The 20233-nt window shown below is 43.7% G+C and overlaps 2 protein-coding genes across 2 annotated transcripts in view; one reads left to right on the top strand and one right to left on the bottom strand.

The window, feature by feature from the left end:
• The first annotated feature begins 2 nt into the window (after positions 1 to 2).
• Positions 3 to 15476, top strand: CDR2 (cerebellar degeneration related protein 2). The gene is made up of 5 exons (XM_079320401.1): positions 3 to 373; positions 5425 to 5537; positions 9905 to 10053; positions 10216 to 10380; positions 11428 to 15476. Exons 1-5 carry the CDS (start codon positions 295 to 297, stop codon positions 12293 to 12295), a joined length of 1374 nt encoding a protein of 457 aa, XP_079176527.1. The 5' UTR covers positions 3 to 294; the 3' UTR covers positions 12296 to 15476.
• POLR3E (RNA polymerase III subunit E) overlaps positions 15408 to 20233 on the bottom strand; it is a 27077-nt gene continuing 22251 nt past the window's right edge. Inside the window, exons 19-22 of the mRNA XM_079320394.1 lie at positions 19769 to 19846; positions 18888 to 19013; positions 16612 to 16749; positions 15408 to 15662 (exon numbers count right to left, since the gene is read on the bottom strand). Coding sequence (XP_079176520.1) covers positions 16693 to 16749; positions 18888 to 19013; positions 19769 to 19846 — 261 coding nt within the window. The 3' untranslated portion in view covers positions 15408 to 15662; positions 16612 to 16692. The remainder of the gene's footprint in view (positions 15663 to 16611; positions 16750 to 18887; positions 19014 to 19768; positions 19847 to 20233) is intronic.

Genomic DNA, 20233 nt, shown 5'->3' with positions numbered 1-20233 from the left:
CTGTGCGGCGGGCGGCCGCCCATTGGCTGCCTGCCGGCGAGGCGAGGCAAGGCGAGGGTTCTGTGTTTGAATCGCGGGAGGCGGGGGCGGGCGGCGGCAGCAGTTGCCACGTTGCCGCCGGCGCAGCCCGGCCAGAAGGGGGAGAGGTTCGGCAAAGTCCGGAACCGCTCGGCAATGGCCGGAGGCTGCTGCTGAGGCGGGGAGCGGCTGCCGGCTCGCTCTGCCCCGCTCGGCGCGAGGGGGATCGCGGGGTGGGCGCCGCCGGCTCAGCCGCCTGTGAGGGAAAGGGGCGCGATGCTGGCCGACAGCCTGGTGGAGGAGTTCGAAATCCGCGAGGATGAGCCCTGGTACGACCAGCAGGACCTGCAGCAAGGTGAGCCGGGGCGGCGGCGGGGGGGCGTGTGCGGCGAGCCGGCTGTGTGAGAGCAGGGGCCGCGTTGGGCGCGGGGTGCGGGCAGGGGCCGCGTTGGGCGAGGGGCTGCGGGGAGCCGCGGGCGCGGGGTGTGCGAGGGCAGGGGCTGCGGCGGGCAGGGCGTGTGAGGGAAGGGGCGGCGGGAGGCAGCGGCGGCGCGGCGATGTGGGGCAGCGGGAAGGGCGCTCGGGGGCGGCGGCGGGCTCGGTGGTGCCGGGCTCGGAGCGTCGGAGCCCGGGATCCCCGCACGGCCGCGCTTCCCGCCGCCGCGGGATCGCTGTCACCGGAACGGCTGCCGCCGTCTTTGTCTGAGGGAAGGAGGTGCGGCAGCCGAGCTGGATGGGGCCGGGGTCCCTCTCCGCCCGGAGCGAGGGGAGCGGCCCAGCGAAAAGTTGCACCTTTGACGGAAGGTGAAGGTGCCGTGTGCGGGGCAGGCGCTGGAAGCACCGGGGCACGATGCGCTATTGCGCCCTGTGGAGTTCTTTGTAAGGGCTTCCAGTCGATGAAGTTGTAGCCGTAGCAGTGCTCGGTTAGTTGCAGATTCCTTATTAAAAACTCTTTAGGTTTTCTTAATAAAATACCAAATGACTCCACTGCACCTCAGAAATATATATGTATCGCTTCTGTATGCAATTCCATCAGTAGTTCTTAAAACACTACACGCAAGAGGTAAATGCTGTTCATTTCGCAAATGAGAAAGGAGCCGCAGGAATACAAGTATAATTGCACTAAAAATCTTCTGACAGGCGTGATATGGAAAGAATGTGCAATTTCCTTAAGAGCTTAGTGGCATTTATGACTGGTATTTACTTAAGTTACTTAGTTCTACTTTTTGTTTTTAATCCCGAGTTTGTTTTGAAAGGCCAGCTCAAAGCTGTGGCTTCCTGCAAACCTGCTCCAGTCTTGCACGTTTTGCTTTTATATTGAAATACATTAATTCTTGGGATTGGGGGGTGCTGCTGTACTGTAAACCATAGAGAAAGCTAAGCAGTATTCACACAGGTTCAATATCTGACAGCAGAAACTCTTTTTAAGACGGGACCAGGTCTCTCTAATTGTATGCTATATAAAATAGCTAAATGAAAGCTATATTTAGGTACTCCTCACCCAAAATTGATGTTTTCCTGGCTCTAGGATACAAACAAGTCAGTTGAAATAAGATCCTGAAACTACAGTTTGCTGTCAAAGGGAAGAGAATGAAAAATTTGAAGACGTGATTCAATAATGTTTTTACTTTGTCAGTGTTTATGGATTAGAAGACTTACAAAGAGACTTCACAATGTATAACAACTGACTTCTTGCCTTCCTGATGTTTCTCTACTTTCATCTTTTAATTAAAATGGGTGAAATAATCACCAGTTGACTCTGCTGTCAGCTTTTAAGAAACATTCCATTCTAGAGGTTAGCATGTTTTGGGAGTTTGGTTAACATACTCTCAACATGTGGACAATCTTTTTCTGGGGATTCTCTCTTTACAAGCCTAAATGGAATCCACAAATAGCCTTGCCAAAAGGAAAAGGAGGAAAATAAAGTGATGGGCAAGTTGAAATGCAGAGAAGAAATTCCTTACAGGAATGTTTTTCAAATGTTGTGCTGTACTTTGTGGGTTCTGAAGGACACTGCTCCTCCTGCTGAGACACACGGCTGTGTGTAAATAGTCAGAGTGCTTATCAAAGTCTGGAACCCTTCACAACCCAAACAATCAGTGCATGTTTAAAAACTGACAAGTGTGATTATGAGAACCTAGGTTGTAAAAGATGAGAAAGCATCCTGAAACAAGCTTGAAGTCCTTGTCAGTTGGGCTTTGAAACTTTAGATTGGGGTAAGGGTTTTGGAAAACTTTCATATGTACCAAAGATTTTTTGCCTTGACAGCAGAGATGGGTTTTTCTGGCATATTGCTCATGCATAATGTGCTCATGGAATTTTTGTAAGGATGGGAACAGCCATCCTTCTGCAATGTTTTGCTAAAGTATGCTGACCTTTAGAAAAGAATTTATATGGACTGCTCATTTTGCATCTTGGTGTTACTCACTTCTATAAACCAGAGGGTATTCTGAATACAGAATAGGAAACTAAGTAGGAAAAAGAGTTTTCATTTTAGAGTTAAGTAAACTTACATTAGCTCACTTAATACATCTTGTGCAATTAGTGCCTTTTGCTGTTCAAAAGAATAGGCTTAATTTGAGATTGAGAAAAAAAATAAAACAGTATCAAAATCATTCTCATCCACTTTTTCATAACCTACCTAACAAATTATTCAGAGAATTTTCAATGACAGTAATGCAGTCAGAAGAGATAGTGAAGTAGTGGTAAGTGAGGGCTGTTCAACATCACAGAAGACATCCTTGAAGTCTTATTTTGGAGGTTTCTGATGGTGCTGTTAAACACCAGTACAACTAATCAGATTTACTAAAATGAAGATCTTTAGATCTGCACATAGGCATTTTGCATTATTAAAAACCTCTCTGCTTCCATCTTTATGGTGAAAAGGAAAAAGGAATGTCTGTCAGAATTTAGCTGTTGCTTTACATAAATTTACAACAGAAAATGTAGTTTTGCTTCTAGTGTTCTACTATAACTCTCTCCAGAGAAATGTAAATTAATACATTCCATTTTGTATGTGAAAACATACATGGCACATCTCTGCTGTAAAATTTGCTCATTATAGGGCTTCCAGGTACTTGACAATTTAGAAAAACAGATGCAAAAAAAATTCTCAATTTTAGAAGAGATGAAATTATTTCAATACCTGCTTTCTCTAGATTAAGGTTTTATTGTATGTTCCTGAGCACTCCCACTTGTATTCTCCCCCTCAGAAATAAATTGCCTTAATTATAAAAGTGTTTCTCCCATAGTAACCCCTTAGTGCTTCTGCCAGTCTAACAAAAGTATGAGTGTGAAGTATGACATGAATTCTATTATTCACCTTGTATTCCAAGTATTGTGTGCTATGTGCTGTTTGATTTAGTAGATGAGGGGGCATTTCAGAATGAAGCTACAAACTCCTAAATGTACTTAAACATGAAAAGAAACTTTCACTTTGGGAAGGGAAATGGTAGTAATTCCATTATGCATTATATCTTTAACATAATCCTAAATCCTCTCTAAAGATCTTATTCTACTCTATTAAAATCAAAGAATAGACTATTTAGTCTTTGCCTTGAATGATTCTAGTATTGTTTAAAAGCTGGTGGTTCCTGGTAAAGATCTGTGAAGTACAAGAATTTATGAAGCAGGACTCTATTTTCTATAGGATAATGAATTCATTGAATTTAAAGACTACAGTATTCTGTAACAAGATAGAACAAACAGCTTGGTGTTTGACTGAGAATTATTCTGTCCATGGATAAACAATGTGCAATCTGTTTACCAAATGGGAAAAATTTAAGCAGGATGCCTTAGGTTTTCCTTATCCAAATACTTTAAATCCTGCTTTGTAATGAGTGGTACTACAGCAAAGAAGTGATGTGAAGATAAACTCCTAAGTACAGACCAATATGCCTTGAGCCTTCTAATTGTACATCTTTTGAAACTGAAGAATTCCCATGCAGTGGGATTTCTTTTAAGTAATTTTTATGGCATTTATGCTCAAAATCTGACCTTAAGGTAGGAAACAATGGATTGTGGCTGTAAAAATGCATGAAGAATAGCCCAGCTGTTGTTTTGCCAGACTTGTCCTTGTAAGTTTGAATTTGGTCTTTGGCTTATGTGTGGAGATGGAGTAATCATTTTGGACAGGCTGCCAAACTGAAGCTTAGCACAAAACAATTCTGGAGCACTATTGTGTGTATTAAAGTTCCTGGCTGATAAGATAACTGAGAAGGGCAGGAAGGAGGTAGCATCACATATTAAAAAAAGGGCATCACAGTCAAATGAAAGTGGAAATAATGTGTTTGCTTCTCTGGCTGCAACTACTGATGATGCAATACATATTTGCTATTTATTGGTTTAAGGCTCATTGATACGACTCAAAGTTTTTCTTGATTTTTCTTCTCTTTCTGATTAATGATACAAATTCAATGTGAGAGCTAACTAGGTGGTATTGCATGCATGCAGGTCATGGGTCATGTGACAGAAAGAGGTGGAAAAGAAGAGATTTCTAGAAATCTGTTGGATCTTTGATGTGTAGTAACCTCCACAGAGTAACTACAATTTCAGCCTTAATACCAAGATTTATTACTTTGTCACATTACGTTAGCTTTTAAATTACTTGTCTTTCAACATAATAATACAGAATATGTAGCACTTCTAATGCTGTTGAGCAAATATCAAGCTTCCCTCTAGAATAGAGCTGAGTGTTCAGATGACTTATTTCTTAATTTGCAACAACTACAGTCACTGCACCCTGGAGGTGATTGAGGATGACTGAAGTGAAATTGAGATTAAGTGCCTGAGAACAAATGACATTTAAAGTGATGTTTTGGAGCACACGAAACAGTTCTTGTCACCTGGGTTTATGAGCTTGAAAAGCAGAATAGCTGCAAGTCTCCATCAGTTTTATGTCTTTTGATATTATTGTTTCAGCATAAAATGCATCTGAAACTTTCACTTAGCACTTTGATCCTGAGTCATCTGAACTGTGCTGGAGGGGTAATGGGGAGGAACAGTCGAGTCAATAGAGAGTTCATCAGCTTTGGCCTGAACATTGACATGTTCTGCTGTGCTTGTTCTGAGTGCTGTCAAGAGGGGGAAGGCAGGAGACCTTGTGCAGAGCAGTGCAGACTGGGCACAGTGTGGGAGGGGGACATGCTGGGGGTGTCTAAGGGCCATGGAGGAGCTGAAGAAGCTTCATGGCATGAGAGTCTCTGGCTCTCAGGGCTTAAACTGCATTGGGGATGGCAGATGGATGTGCCACTTGGTTATAAACTAACTGCACGTTGGGCACTGCAGAGAACTTGGAGCAATTACAGCAGCAATAAGAAAAGATGTCAAATATTTGATAACAGGCTTTAGAATTACATTACATCATTGTTTCTCTCACTTACATGCAAACATGATTTCTTTGTTTAGATCTTCACCTTGCTGCTGAGCTTGGGAAAACACTACTGGACCGGAACACTGAACTAGAAGAATCCTTACAGCAAATGTATGCAACAAATCAGGAGCAGTTGCAGGAGATAGAGGTAAAATATCAAAAGGATCCCTGTGTGAAAGCATCTAGACCTGCAACATACAGTGTATAAGTTAAAATCTGAATTTCTTGAGCTCTAATGGGAAATACTGAGCAATCTTTCACCACTTCTGCTATTTTGAGAATTTGAGAACCAGTATAGTTGGCTCATACTTAAAACTGTTTTTCTGATTACCAGAAGCTTTGTGCCACTAAATGTTGGATTTGGCTTGTTTAATGACAAATGACTGGTATTTGTTGGTTTGGTACAGAAAAGATACTTCAGTTATTGTTATTGCTAAACTTTGCTGATCTTGCCAGGTAAAATAACATTTAATATATGATGATAAATACATCAATAATTTAAATATTATGTGAGGATTTTAATGATTGCAGCACTGAAATTTAAATGCTGATAAGTGCAGAAGTGATATTTAAGTAAAATCTGAAGATACATACTTTACTCCAGTAAACTGAACTCATAAAAGGAGCTAAAGTCTATTTCAGTATAAAAGAAACCCTGCAAGACAAAAAAACCCAACAAACAAACAACAAAAAGTAGAAAAAATTCCCACTTAAGTAGTATCTAAATATAGGATATAGTGGATATATTGTTCCATATTTTCCAAGGAAAAGACCCAAAAACATGACCATCCTTTCAAAACCACTCATCTTTAGATAATAGAGTAGAAAAACTTGGCTATTTTTGGCAATTTTTCTTTTTTTTTAGTATTGCCTATGCTCTTGCAGACATAGCATTTGTCAGCATAATGAGATTTTTTTTTTCTGCTATTAGAGGGCAATGCATGGTCTCTAATAATTAAATTATTAAATATTCAGGACTTTGCTGACTGACAATATATTGAAAACATAGTCAGCATTTCAGTTTGGTTCTGGTGTGAATCACAGGGAGCAGGCTGTGACTGGTATGTACCAGATTTTTACAAAATCTCAGTTCCTTTGTTCTAACAGTACTGTAGCTAGAGATGTGCATTTTGTACAGCTGCAATTTCAGACTGAAAATGCTCACTAATGTAGTGGCAACAGGTAACTGAAAGAATCCTAACCTTAATAATTAGAATTAGAGGTGTCTTTAAACACAAATGCAGCATTTTTAGTAAGTGATGAGCAAGTTCTGAGTGCAGGTTTGATTTGTGGGTGTGTTTTCAGAAGTTTCTTTTGTTTTGTACTTCATATATTGGCTCTTTCTTCTGTTATGTGCTAACTATAATCTTTGTTATCCTGTTCATTCTGAGATACAATGGTTGGAATGGCTGATATTTCTGTTAGTGCCACAGCATTAGAAGATGTATTTACTTATGCACAGACTGAAAATACCTCGTTGCCATGAAATAGTTTTTATAAAAAGATCAATTCTTGAGGTGTAGACAGGACAAACACTTCCAAGGTGCTATACAAATACTGTACACAAGGTAATTGTATGAACAACCATATTTAAGAAGGTCTTTAGCAGAGTTACAGCACACCTTTTGAAATAACACACCAGAACTTTGTGATAGGCAACTGACCTGGCTGATGGAGTGTAGCTACTTAATAAGCAGCTGTATTTTAACACTACCTAGAAATGTGGAAAATACATTATTGCTAAGCTATATTGATTTACAGAAATAGTCTAGTGCTGTTAAGAATGCAATATTCTATTGGTTTAAGCCAGTTTATTTGCTTAAGCTGTTCTGGTGGTTCAGTGTTTATAGACAACATAAGAAAGCTTCAGCTCCAGAAGTGCCACAAATGTCCTTCCAGCAGTGATCTATAGTTGCTGTGTTGTAGGGGCAGGTACATGTGCAGTCAGACAAACTCAGGCATGACAGATTAATTATCTTTGCTCCTCTCCCTCAAGGAGAGTGGGAGAACACCCCCACAACAAGAGTTTTTGTGATGCTTCTGACATATAAATAGTGCCTGCACCTTTTCTTTGCCCAGCTTGTTGAACCAAAGACTGTATTTGTGTCTGCTATAGTAACATGCTGTCTTCTCAGTCCTGTCTCCTGTCTCAGTCTTTTCTCCTTTTCCAGTGCCATTTAAAAGTGTAACAGCAGCACAAAATTTTTATTCCTCCAAAGAAGTTTATCTTCATCTGGATTTCTGGCAGAAAAGGGAAAATGAACCCCTTGTTCAAATACCCAGAGAAAGTCTCCAGTTGAGGAACTGGATATATTGGCTTACTGGCAAGAGAAATTGTTATATGAATTCACTGAAATAAATGGGAATAAAATTTGCATATGCAAGGTGTAAAGCAGTTCAATCTATTATTTTCATACCAGCATTTCTGTCTCCTGTGGGATCACAGGATACCTCATTGCACAGGATACATGTGCAAATGGCATGTTCAAGTCTCTATATTTGATTTTTCCAGTTTCCAAGTGCTTGTCTGTATAAACTACATGTGATCTTTCAGCTGTTCTGTTGAATTTCTGTACTATCTTTTCCAGTGGAGTATATTCATGTAAATCTTTGGGACCTTTTTCCTATTAATTTGGATCTTCCGTGTAGCAAAGTCTAGAAGTGGCAGAAAATCATTCTGAAATATGGCACTGTCTTGTCTGCACTGGAGGGGAAAGGTCAAAGGCTGCAGTGTGCTTAAGATTACATCTCATATATTAAATACTAACACATTAAGCATTTTACAGCTTTGGATCATTATGTCTGACCTTTGTGCTGACACGTGTGCCACTAACTAATCGTTGTAGTAATAAAAAAATAGTAATAAAATAAAAACTAAATGTAATAAAGGCTGCATGGAAACAGCAACTTCCTTCCTTCCTGAATCAGTTCTCAGCACTCAGGCATTGGAAATCCTGACACTGTCCAATTTTCATGTGCTAGAATGCAAGGTGCTGCTTCAAGTTAGCTGCTGGCTTGTGGGGGACAAAGAGTAATGGGAACTTCTGAAATATTTATGACATCTTTGGTGTCTGGTTATACCAGGTTATGCCTGGACACCAGCCCTGAAGATACTGGAGATGGAGGAAATGGTGCTTCACCCCTCCTCATCTCAAACCTCTGCAAAATCCCACTGTAACAAGAGGCAACATCTCTTCAGGCACCAAAGCCTTGGCTCCTGTGCTTAGGCACAGTAGTATTGCAGAAGAAAGTCTGAGGATCTCCAGCTCCTTCCTTCAGCTATAACCAATAGGGAAAGTTCATCTGAAATGGGTCACATTGAGATTCTGCTGTTAATCTATGTTCTATTTTTGTGTAAATCCTCTGTCATGTGTGCACAGGCCACAAAAGGATCGAGCCAACAGCTATCATGTTGATCTCCTAGAGGTCTGTATGGAGCAGTTACTAGTCCTAGATTAGCTTATTATCTGTTCTTAAATTGCCTAAAATGTAAACCCACCAATCTTTTAATGAGGTAAAAGGTTAAGTAGAATATTAGAAGTTTTGAGTATGTAACAGGCCTATGTAAAGAGAAGTAATTCTGCCTAGGAGTTTGCTGGATGTTCCCACTTGAAGCTTAGCTTTAAGAAAGCAACATGTAGCAATACAGAATGTATTATAAAATACTAATTCTATATAAGAACAAAATATTTCAGATTTAGGGGGTTAGACTCAAACAGAAAAGAACTGTCTCATGTAAATGCTCATGTCCTGGGTGGGAGAATATAGTATTTTTTTTTTTTTTTTTAAGAGATTTAGGTGATTGTGAACTGCTTAGACTGAGAATTCCAAGCTTTCTGATGTTATTCAGGAAACTAAATAGTCTGTGTAATTAATTGTAAAACCCAAGAGGATTAAATTGAGAATACTTCATGTGAGGCTTTTTTTTTTAAAAAAAAAGTGTAGGAGACCTTTGTTTGGGATTACAGTAACTGGAATAGTTCCTTGTGAGTAATTAAAGATTTTAATTCAATAACTTGATTGTACTTCCTAACACATATTAGCCCACATACTGTCTTAATATGACCACAACCTAAATTCTGCTGTGCTGAACCTAATGCTGCAACTCAATATTTCAGTTTTAATGCTGAGAAAATTGTAGGGTCAACACAATTTAGAAACTCCTGTTGGAGCACAGTGCAACTTTTAGGACACAGTGGACAGGTAAGGGCTGTGCTGGAGCTTGAAGGCTCTATCAGTGCTGACTGCAGCCCAGCCCATGCAGGAAGAACAGATAAAGCCAGCTGGCACCATCAGCCAGCTCCTGCAGGTAAGGGCTGCTTGATCAGCCTGGGGTGACCTCCATGGCACAGGCAAGCTGCCTAGCAAGTTACTGATAGAGTCTCTTCAGCTTGCCAAAGCAAACACAGGGATTCTGGTTTGGAAAACTCAAGAGTTTCTCTCTGAATGTGAAGGAAAATGCAGCTGTAGCTGGTGTTTCAAGAGCAAAGCAGTAACAGCAGAACTGTCTTGCAGTACCTGACAAAGCAAGTGGAGCTGCTGCGGCAGATGAATGACCAGCATGCAAAAGTCTATGAGCAGCTGGATGTGACAGCAAGAGAACTGGAAGACACTAATCAAAAACTGGTTGCAGAGAGCAGAGCTTCACAACAAAAGATAATAAGGTAACAAACTCTTACAGATTCCCTCCCCCCAGCTGTTAATATCAATAGCAGCAGTCCAGGTGTATTTGTGTGGTTACTGGGTGCCTGTCTCTGTCTAGTGGTGTTCTACAATACTGGCAAATGGAAAGGTTAGTTTTATTTAAAGGCCTTTTCACCTTTCAGCTTGACAGAGACTATTGAAAGTCTACAAACACACATAGATGAGCTGCAGAGACAAGTGGAAGAGCTGAAGAAGCCAGGCCGGGGCCGGAGCAGCCAGGAGAGACCTGAGCAGCCCAGATCAATGCACAGCTTCTCGTGCCTGAAGGAGCTCTATGACCTCCGCCAGTAAGGCTCTACCTTGCAAACTACACAACAATAAAACTGTTTGGAGCAAAGCTTTAAACCTGAGATACCAGACAAGCTGGAAAAAAATTACCTGATGTTCACACAATTAGCAAAGTGTCTCTGCAGTGTGCTACTGACATTATTTCTGACCTGCTTCTAGACCACTTTTTCCCCAGAGCCAGGCATATAAAATGGTAGCTTAGAAAGCTTAAAATAGTTTTCACCCCAATGTTTTCAGTCAGATAAAAACAAACTTACTGAACACAAAATATTTCTTGTAACTTACTCTTTCCTTGGATGCTTGTGGATATTTCCTTAGCTTTTTTTGAACTTCAGCTGGTTGAACCGACACCTAAACTAGGAAAATAGTGCCTGGGCTGCCTTTTAAATGTAGAACTATTTGATTCAGCTGAACTGCATTAGTGGGGCCAAAGGGACAATCACCTGGTATAAGCTCAGACTAACTGCAAGCCTAGAGGGCAATTTTGTAAAGGAAGCACCTCGACAGACAAAACAGGCTCTTGTGTCTGCATGGAGGTAATACTCCAGAATAATTCATAAATCCAAAAAGAAGTTATTTCATGACAATTCAAAAGATAAGTGGATCCTTGAAGCTGCCAAGGGCTTGTGAAAATACCAGCCTCCAGCATTGCTTTGTCAATTATGAAGCTTGTTCCTACATCAATAGTGACAAAAGTTACAAGAGTGGAGTGCTGTAGAAAAAATTAGTGCTAGAAAGTACTGCATGGTACAGGGAGGCAAAGTGTATTTAAGCTTTTATTATTCAATGAGCTTGTCTGTAACATGAATCTCTTAACAAGCTTCCATTCTACTTAAGCTGTGAGCTTGGTTCAGTGGCATGTCAGTCCTTACAAACTCTGTCCTGGTTACTGAATTGACTGAGTGGTTAGTGCAGAGGCCCCTGCTAGTGCTCTGAAGTGTGTTAGCACACAGTTTAAATGTGCCATTAGTTACCCAGGACAGGAAAACTGTAGGTGTGGTCAGCTGTACTTCCTACATGTGATAATCCTTATTTTGTTTCTGCAGGTATTTTGTTTACGATCACGTCTTTGCAGAAAAGATCACTTCAATGGATAGTCAGCTAAGTCCTCTGGAAGAAGAAAATGAGAAGTTAAAGAAGGCAGTGACAGTTCTGCAAGCCCAGCTGAACCTAGAGAAAGAGAAGAGGGTAAGCATGGAAGAGGAATACAGTCTCATGGTGAAAGAAAACTGTGAGCTGGAGCGGAGGCTGGTGGACACAGACTTGTATCGGGCTCGTGCGGAGGAGCTGGAGGCAGAAGTAGCTGAAATGCGACAGATCCTTCAGTCTGAAAACACACTCCATAATGCAGAGAAATTGGTGCCAGAATCCTTCTTCATTTCCTTCAGGGAATCTCTAGACAGGGAGCTGGGTCAGAGCCTGGCAGATGATGGACTGGTGACAGTATCAGAGCTGGAGAAGAAGGCGCTGAAGCGGAGCAGCAGCGAAAGCCTCCTGAGCAGCACTGCTGGGGCAGACATCCTCAGGGGCCATGAGGAGACCTGCATCAGGAGAGCTGAGGCTGTGAAGCAGAGAGGAATCTCTGTACTCAATGAAGTTGATGCTCAGTACAATGCTCTGAAAGTGAAGTATGAGGAGCTTTTGAAGAAGTGTCAAATGGATGAAGATTGTTTGAAACACAAGGCTGTACAAACACTGAAGCAGTATTCCAAAGACCTAAATGTGGGGAACACCCAGTATGATCTTTCAGCTAGCAATCAAGAATTCACAATTGCTGAGCTCAGTGACTCTTCCACAAATGCTTCCCCTGAATATAAAGCACTATTCAAGGAGATTTTTAGCTGTATCAGAAAAACAAAAGAAGAAATAGATGAACACAGAGCGAAGTACAAGACTCTGTCCTCTCAGCCATAACCTTCTGTGTTAGGCAAGAACACACTTCCTATGAATGTCAGAAGATCCCTTAAACTGATGTGTTTCTTCAGCACTCAAAATGAATGTTTTGGATTGGCTGGTAGCCCTGTAGTTAACAAGCTAGTTAGTTATCAGCTAGATTCCCTGTTCCTGTGTAGCAGTAGATTAAATGTTTAGCACTGTCACACAAACTAGTGGTTGTAAAGCAAACAAACATCATAGCTTAATGCTACACTGTACTTCATATTACCCTTCATCTCTGGCCAGAGCAGTGACTGACACTTGTTTCCTTCACTTCAGAAATAACAGAGCTGAGAGCTCTGAACCTCTCACATGAACCAGACCAAAGCTTTCCTTTGGTTCACAGGGATGATCTAGGCCTGTGACTACACTGATGTAGAAAATGAACAAAAGCCCCACCAGTCCCAGGGGCAGCATCTCCTCAGCTCCAGGAGGGGAGTGGTCCAGCTCATCTTGCTTTTGCAGGGTGTTGGAAAGCTGTGCTTGCTTTAAGCCAATAACACATTTTCACAATCACTAAACTCTCCCACAGATTAGTATAAATGTCTTCCTAATAAGAAAGGATTTGATGTAAAGTTTGTGTGGCTTTTTAGATACAGTTTTCTTTGTAGGGCACTTTGTCTTAAGGCAAGATACTGTGAATTGACTCTGTGTGTTATTTGGGACCTACGGTTCTCTGGTGGAATGTCTGCAAAGTCCATTTTATGTGTATTTGGAAAGTTAGAGTTGTTATTTAGCTATTTAACTTTAGAAGTAGCATTGACATAGTTGAGTAGCTTTTAATGTTGCATACCACAAACTCCAAGTGCTTGAAGAGACAGGCTAGGTAAAAAACCTTACATTGTTCTGTCTGTTACTTCCAGTGTCAGCCTCTCTGGACATTTTCCATGCTGCCTGAGGGGTGGGAGATGAACACTATTGCCAGCACTTCCCCTACTGAAAATGGGACCACACTCTTCTCCCTCTCCTTTTCCTCTCCCTAATTCACACAATAATTAATTTCTGAAAAACAAAGAACATGGAGAAGGTCATTCTTTGGAACACTGAGAAATTAAAAAGAGGAAGAAAAAAGGCACAGTGTGACATCCTTCTCCTTGAAAAGGGTCTCACAGCTTAATGTGGCCAGCAGTCCTTGGGAAGCAGCTTCCTGCTGAGTGGCTGTGAGGTACCAAACCCTTGACCCAGAATGTTGACAGTTTCTCAGCTTTAGCCCAGCTGCTGCTGCAGCAGCTCTGCTGCCTTATGCTGTTCTCTGTTCAGCTTGTCCTTCAGGTGCAGTATTAAGACTTCATGTTGTGGGAGTTTCTCTAAAACATGTATTGCAGTCTGAAAATTATTTAAAAATGGGAATCTGAATCTTCGGAATATTTTTCTAAGCAAATAAATAATCCAGTCAAGCTACATGTGTAAGTAGTAATTATATCCATCTGTGCCAATCAGGAAACTGAACTTGGTGCAGATTGCACCTGCATTATCTAGTCTTGCCATCTTTCCTACAGAGCTCAGATGGAGTTCCCATAAAATTTGTATATTAAAAAAGCTCTGCTACATGGAAAAGAACAGGCCTGTCTAGGACAGACATCCAGATGGAAATAAGTAGTTTTTCCTCATTGTTGTGGTTTTTGTCAGTTCTGTTCAAAAATGAGGAGAGGGTGGAGAAAGCAGAAGAGCTGCTCTGCCATGAGGTGACTGTCCTGTCACTGTGTCCCTGCCACCTGCAGCTGTGCCACCCCAGTCTGGAGACTGGAAAGCAGTAACCTGAAAGGCACAAAGTGTTCACTAGCAGTGTTCTTACCACTTTAGGGACAGGGGCAGACCACACCTGCTGAGCAGAAGACATGTAAAAGCAGTTCCAGATTTTTGGTTAAACAGGTGATCCTTCAGTGGTTTGTTACTTTTGGCTAAGTTAGAGCATTTGGATAGGAGCAATTTCTGTGCTTTAAAATACCAAAAATATTTCCTCAGAACTTCTTGATTCTTCTGTACTGTACTTCCCCCTTGGCTACCTGTGCCATTGCTGAGCTCTGGCTGTCCTGCAGCACTTACCTGTCAGGTGTGCATTAAATCCCTCCAGGCTGGGCTTCTCAGAGCTGCTCCTGGAGTGGGGCTTTCCCAGGGAGCTTTCCAGCCACAGCCACTGGGTCAGTGCCAGCCAGGGCTGCCTGAATATAAAACACATCCCAGTTTTATTGATGCAGTTAAGAAAGTAACTAACCTATTAAATAAGGAAGAGTTTTAGCAGTTCAAAAACAGCCATTTTCCATCAAAATGTGAAATGCTGTAAGTATGGTAACAATATTCTTAGCCAATATTCTTACCTGGATTAACTACCTTAATCTTCTTATTTTGGTCAACAACTCAACTCAGCCTTTTCTGAGCATAAGTAGCTGAAATCAATAGAATCCCCTTGAGCTTCTGATGTGCTGGAAGCTGCAGCAGAGACAGGAGCAGCAGTGCCTGAGCTGTGCAGTGCCCACAGGCTCCTGCAGCTCAGGAGGAGCCACCAGGGCTGGGTCCTGTCCCTGTCCCTGTCCCTGTCCCTGTCCCTGTCCCTGTCCCTGCACAGCCCCAGGGAGCTCAGGGGCTGCACTGACTCCACCTCTGTCCTTCCTCCCCAAGCCTGCAGGATGTAAAAGGAGCAGCTGCAGCTTCTGTTTCTTGGACAAATACAAGGCAGGGTAGAGTTGACCTTTGAGATAAACTTTTATTTAAAAATTACACAAAATAGAGGTTGTACATGGTTGCTGTGTGGTAACTACAGCTGGTTGCCTTCCAGAGGGTGCCCTTGCTTACTTACCTTGCTCTGACACGTGCACAAAGTCCCTCAAACCAACCCCACATCAGAAGAAGAAATCCAGTAGTTGTTCCCCATGTTTCAGATGTAGGTACTTCTCCCAATAACTCATTTCACAGATAACAGGTGAGGACAATGGTTATGTAGTACAGAGTTCACAGACAGTAATTTTGTTCCCCCCTCCCAGGCCTGACATTCCCATGAACACGAGCACCTGCTCTTTGTGAAGAGGGCTCAAGGGCTATGACAATGCTCAGACTAAAGTGTGAGCATCCAGGGATTTAACAAAAACTGGGATGTTTGTAAACAAGTTTAATTTATTGGCATTACTTACAAAATAAAGTTTTAGACCATGATTTTCCATCATGTCTGTGTCACTATATTGTTTTATTTTTTCATAATGAAACAGAAGGAGAGTTGCAATACATTAGAAATCCCAGATGAATCAAGCTGCAGCCAGGGTCCCACGGTGCTGCAGGCTCTGAGTGGGGATGGCAGCAGTGCCTGCAGTGCCCAGAGCAGCTCAGAGCAGCTCAGAGCCCCCCAGAGCAGCTCAGAGCCCCCCAGAGCAGCCCAGAGCCACCCAGAGCAGCTCAGAACAGCCCAGAGCCCCCCAGAGCCCCCCAGAGCAGCTCAGAACAGCTCAGAGCAGCTCAGAGCCCCCAGAACAGCTCAGAACAGCTCAGAGCCCCCCAGAGCCACCCAGAGCAGCTCAGAACAGCTCAGAGCAGCCCAGAGCCACCCAGAGCAGCTCAGAACAGCTCAGAGCAGCCCAGAGCCCCCCAGAGCAGCTCAGAGCCACCCAGAGCAGCCCAGAGCCCCCCAGAGCAGCTCAGAGCCACCCAGAGCAGCCCAGAGCCACCCAGAGCAGCTCAGAGCCACCCAGAGCCCCCCAGAGCAGCTCAGAGCCACCCAGAGCAGCCCAGAGCCACCCAGAGCAGCCCAGAGCCACCCAGAGCCACCCAGAGCAGCTCAGAGCCACCCAGAGCAGCTCAGAGCCACCCAGAGCAGCTCAGAGCCACCCAGAGCCACCCAGAGCCCCCCAGAGCAGCTCAGGGCCACCCAGAGCAGCTCAGAGCCACCCAGAGCAGCCCAGAGCAGCTCAGAGCCACCCAGAGCCACCCAGAGCCCCCCAGAGCAGCCCAGAGCCACCCAGAGCCACCCAGAGCCACCCAGAGCAGCTCAGAGCCCCCCAGAGCAGCTCAGAGCCCCCCAGAGCAGCTCAGAGCCCCCCAGAGCAGCTCAGAGCCACCCAGAGCAGCTCAGAGCCACCCAGAGCAGCTCAGAGCCACCCAGAGCAGCTCAGAGCCACCCAGAGCAGCCCAGAGCCACCCAGAACAGCCCAGAGCCCCCCAGAGCAGCTCAGAGCCCCCCAGAGCAGCTCAGAGCCCCCCAGAGCAGCTCAGAGCCCCCCAGAGCAGCTCAGAGCCACCCAGAACAGCCCAGAGCCACCCAGAGCCCCCCAGGGCCGGGCTGGCCCTGCCCCAGCTCCGGCTCCCGCGCGGGTCCCTCGTGTCCCCTCCGTGTCCCCTCCGTGTCCCCTCCGTGTCCCCTCCGTGTCCCCGGTCGCCGGCGCTCGCTGTCAGGACTGCACGGTGCCCTTCAGGTACCACATGCCACCATAGCTCACACAGCAGTCCTGCAGGCAGAAAGGAAGGAGAGGCTCTCTCAGGCCTGGGGGAGGCACCATCCTGCCTGGATCTGCTGCTGGGTGATGTGGTTACAGTGGCTCTGCTGCTTTGATGCTTGGACTGCATGATCTCAAAGGTCTCTTCCAGCCTTGAAAATTCTATGATTCTAAAGTTCATAAAGTCCTGGGGAAACAACTGGCAGGCTCTGGGACAATAAATATGGTGAGTACCAAGCCCTTCTCCAGGGCACAGGAGAGAGAACATGAACACAGGGCACAGAGTGTCCCCACCCAATGGAGGGGACACAAAAGCTGAGAGCCACAAAGGGACAAAGGACACCAAGGCAGTGAGGAACAGCACTGGCTCGTGCAGAAGGCAGCTGAGGGAGGGAAGGATGAGTGAGGGCTGGGAGAGGAGGGCAATGGAGGGGTAGAGGCTGAGGGGAGCAGCAGGACAGAGCAGGAGAGTGAGGGCAGCCACTGGATCTGAAGGCTTTTAATAAACCCTTTGTATGATAATGAAGTGTCAAACCTCAGAGCCCTGCTGTGACCACACGTGCTGTGCTTAGGGCAGGAGAGCACCTCAGCCAAGGAGTGCAGGAATTGGGGTGTCTTGGGGCTCCTTGTTTCCCTTAGGTGAGCACACTGAGCTAACTGCTTCCCTTTTGCTCCAACCTCCCTCTTAGGTAATTCAACACAGGCTCAAGTACTACAGCAGAACTCAGCCTGTGGAGCTTGAATGTATCTTTGTTTCTGAAGTCTTGGGGCTCATCCATAACAAAAACAAACCCATAGGTTAGAAAGAGGGTTTGCAGACTGATCTGCAAATGCAGAAATACAAACCCTGTCAGTCTGTTCCTCTGTGTATAAAAATGAGCACAGGCAGATGGGGAAATAGGACTCAACAAATCCAATTTCACTCGAAGTGGAATCCAATCTCTTGTGGCTTAAAGGAGCCAGAGAATCTTCCCATTCCATTAAATCATACTTCTAAATTTTATTTCAGAAACAAAGGTGATTTCCCCTACTCCTGTGACAAATGTATTCAAGGCAGTAAAGCCTGCCAGAAAACAACACAAAGCTGGTCACCCACTGACTTAGTAACTGACATAAAAACAGTGCCTAATGATTTAGGGACAAGTATTTTTTTTCTAGAAATAGGTAATCTGTTAAATAGCAACAGCATCATGAAAAACTAATGCCAGTACATTGTCTAGATGTTCCAGGAGAGCTGATACTTGAGCTCATGTAGCTGCTGACAAATCCCCCAGCACAGCAGCCAAAGGAAATGCTGTCTAGCAGGCAGAAATGTCTGAGCTTACTTTACTGCTAAGATGACCTGGTTCTTTCAAGCAAGACCAGTTTGCTTATTATCACAGCAACAGATCTGTAGTTCTTCAAAGATGCTATTATTCATTTGCAGATCACAATGTAATAAAGTACTTAAGCACTTGTCCTATTGAAGTGGGTGACAGTGAGCAAAGGCCCAGCCACAATGATTAAAGTATTACATTAGTTGGCAACTTTCTGCTTGGCCATCCTGCATCTCTTGTAAAGTCATGGCCTGTGTGGTCTGTACTTTATACCTTAAACTTCTTGAGCAAGTAAATGGTGTATCTTCAAAGAGAGATGAAAGGATTCAAATAAACATTTGCAATGAGATGCACTAACTGCTACTCTGCCTGCTGGTTTTGGCTCTGTGCAAAGCTGCACATCCTGCTAGAGAATAAAATCCACTTCCTTCTGAACATGTGGCACTTGTTCTCTTCAGCACAAACCAGCAGCAGTCAGTTGGTAACTCAGAGCACCTTAATGTTTAATTTTGTTTAATTTTTGCATTATTTAAAAATAACTCAAGTATCACATTTACTACACTCTATTCTCTGCTGCTCCAAGATGACAGAGATTTGTTGCAATAATACAAAATAATGTGTGAGCCATTGCTCCTTGGAGAAAAAGAAGACAGAATGAGACAAGTGAATTTTTAAGAAAACAAGCTGAAGCATGGGCTTTGTCCATATCCCAACAACAACTGCTCTATCATCCTTATCATCTATCAGTTCAAGGTAAAATACAAGCCTTTGCTCAAATCAAGCATTAAAACTCCTGTATTAATTGGATCAAAGGCAAAGTGAACAGAAGCTTACCTTCAACACTCTGTCCACCTCCTGCTTGTTGAGGTCCTCCCCACACTCCTGACTCAGCTGGCTCTGGATGACGTTCCTGCGCACTCGGTAGTTTTTCGAGAAGAGTTCAAGCAAAACCTGGCGATGCTTTAAAGGAAAATGTATCAAAGTGCACAAAGAGCAATTATTTCTGTCTTTCTATCAGAACTGCATGTGCCTCTGTCTGTACAAAACAGTCCCTGAGCTGCCTTAGAGGATTCTTGCTTCATAATCCTGACACCATCCCATATATTCCTGCTCTCCAGCAGTGCCTCTGCAGGGGCTCACAGGGCTCACACCTGTCCTGTGACCTGGGGCACCCCCAAGGTACAAAAACACACTCAAGAAGGCCTTGCAATGTATTCCTCTCAAATGCTTCCATAGGAGTTGACATCAATCCAGGCAAGAGGGTGGCTAGTGCTTGCCTCTTTCTTATAAAAATGTGTTCAGTTCATGGAGCTTGGAATTGCACTGCCCATCCACAGGTCATCAGGCACCTTCCCTTTCACCTTGTTTACTCTGACTGATGCTCACATACACTGCAATAATTTCCTACTCAGGTAGAGATACACCTGTTAATCTCTGGTTATTGTTACATTACCATCAAAAGGAAAAAGCCCTAGGACTGGATCCTGGTCTGAAGCCTGCACTGGAGAATTCTTTCTTCTCACAGGTTCAGAAATAGCCACTGACATGATTACCAACATGTTATGAGCTTGCTTTCAGCTGGAAACAGGTTGGTGTTAAAAACACCAACAAAGAAAGAGAAAAACTATCTGCAGTACCAGGTCCAGAAATATGTATGCAAACAATGTCAAACTCAATAAAAATATAGTGGGGAATGTCACTTATTTTATCTTTACCTGATCATAAGTGTCACCAGCTTCCCAAAGTGCATAGACCTTTAGCTCATCTGGTGAGGCAGCAGTCTGTGGAGGAAACTGAGAACAAGAGGCTGTTAAAAATAACCAGCTATTTAATGAGTTCTGCCTAATGATTCCATGATTCTGTATCCCTGGACACCCATTACTGAATGAAAACCCTGGCTCCCATGGAATAATAACTGCTGAAACATCCCAACTGCTGTATTACCCCAAGAGCTGTGGCTGTTTACTATCCCTGTGGCTGCTCAGCAGCTTCTCTCAGCCCCAGTGACAGAGCAGGAGCTTGGTCTGTGTCACACCTGCTCCCCTAATCCCACACCAGCATTACTGACAAGCAGGTGATTCTGCTGGATTGCCACCTCTGGTTTGGGGCAGACTACAGAACTACAAAAGATTGAACACTGATGGACAGTGAATCTGAGATTTTCTCATTTCAGGCTCCAA

The sequence above is a fragment of the Erithacus rubecula genome (genome assembly GCF_903797595.1).
Source record: "Erithacus rubecula genome assembly, chromosome: 17".
In the NCBI taxonomy this organism is placed as follows: domain Eukaryota; kingdom Metazoa; phylum Chordata; class Aves; order Passeriformes; family Muscicapidae; genus Erithacus; species Erithacus rubecula.
Note: the sequence above shows the minus strand (reverse complement) of the source record. Positions and strands in the feature narration are given on the sequence as shown.

Coding starts and splice junctions, on each gene's coding strand:
- CDR2 (XM_079320401.1), top strand. CDS start 295: ATGCTGGCCGACAGCCTGGTGGAGGAGTTCGAAATCCGCGAGGATGAG. Junction 374..5,424: donor CCAGCAGGACCTGCAGCAAG/GTGAGCCGGGGC, acceptor TTCTTTGTTTAG/ATCTTCACCTTGCTGCTGAG. Junction 10,054..10,215: donor TCACAACAAAAGATAATAAG/GTAACAAACTCT, acceptor TTCACCTTTCAG/CTTGACAGAGACTATTGAAA.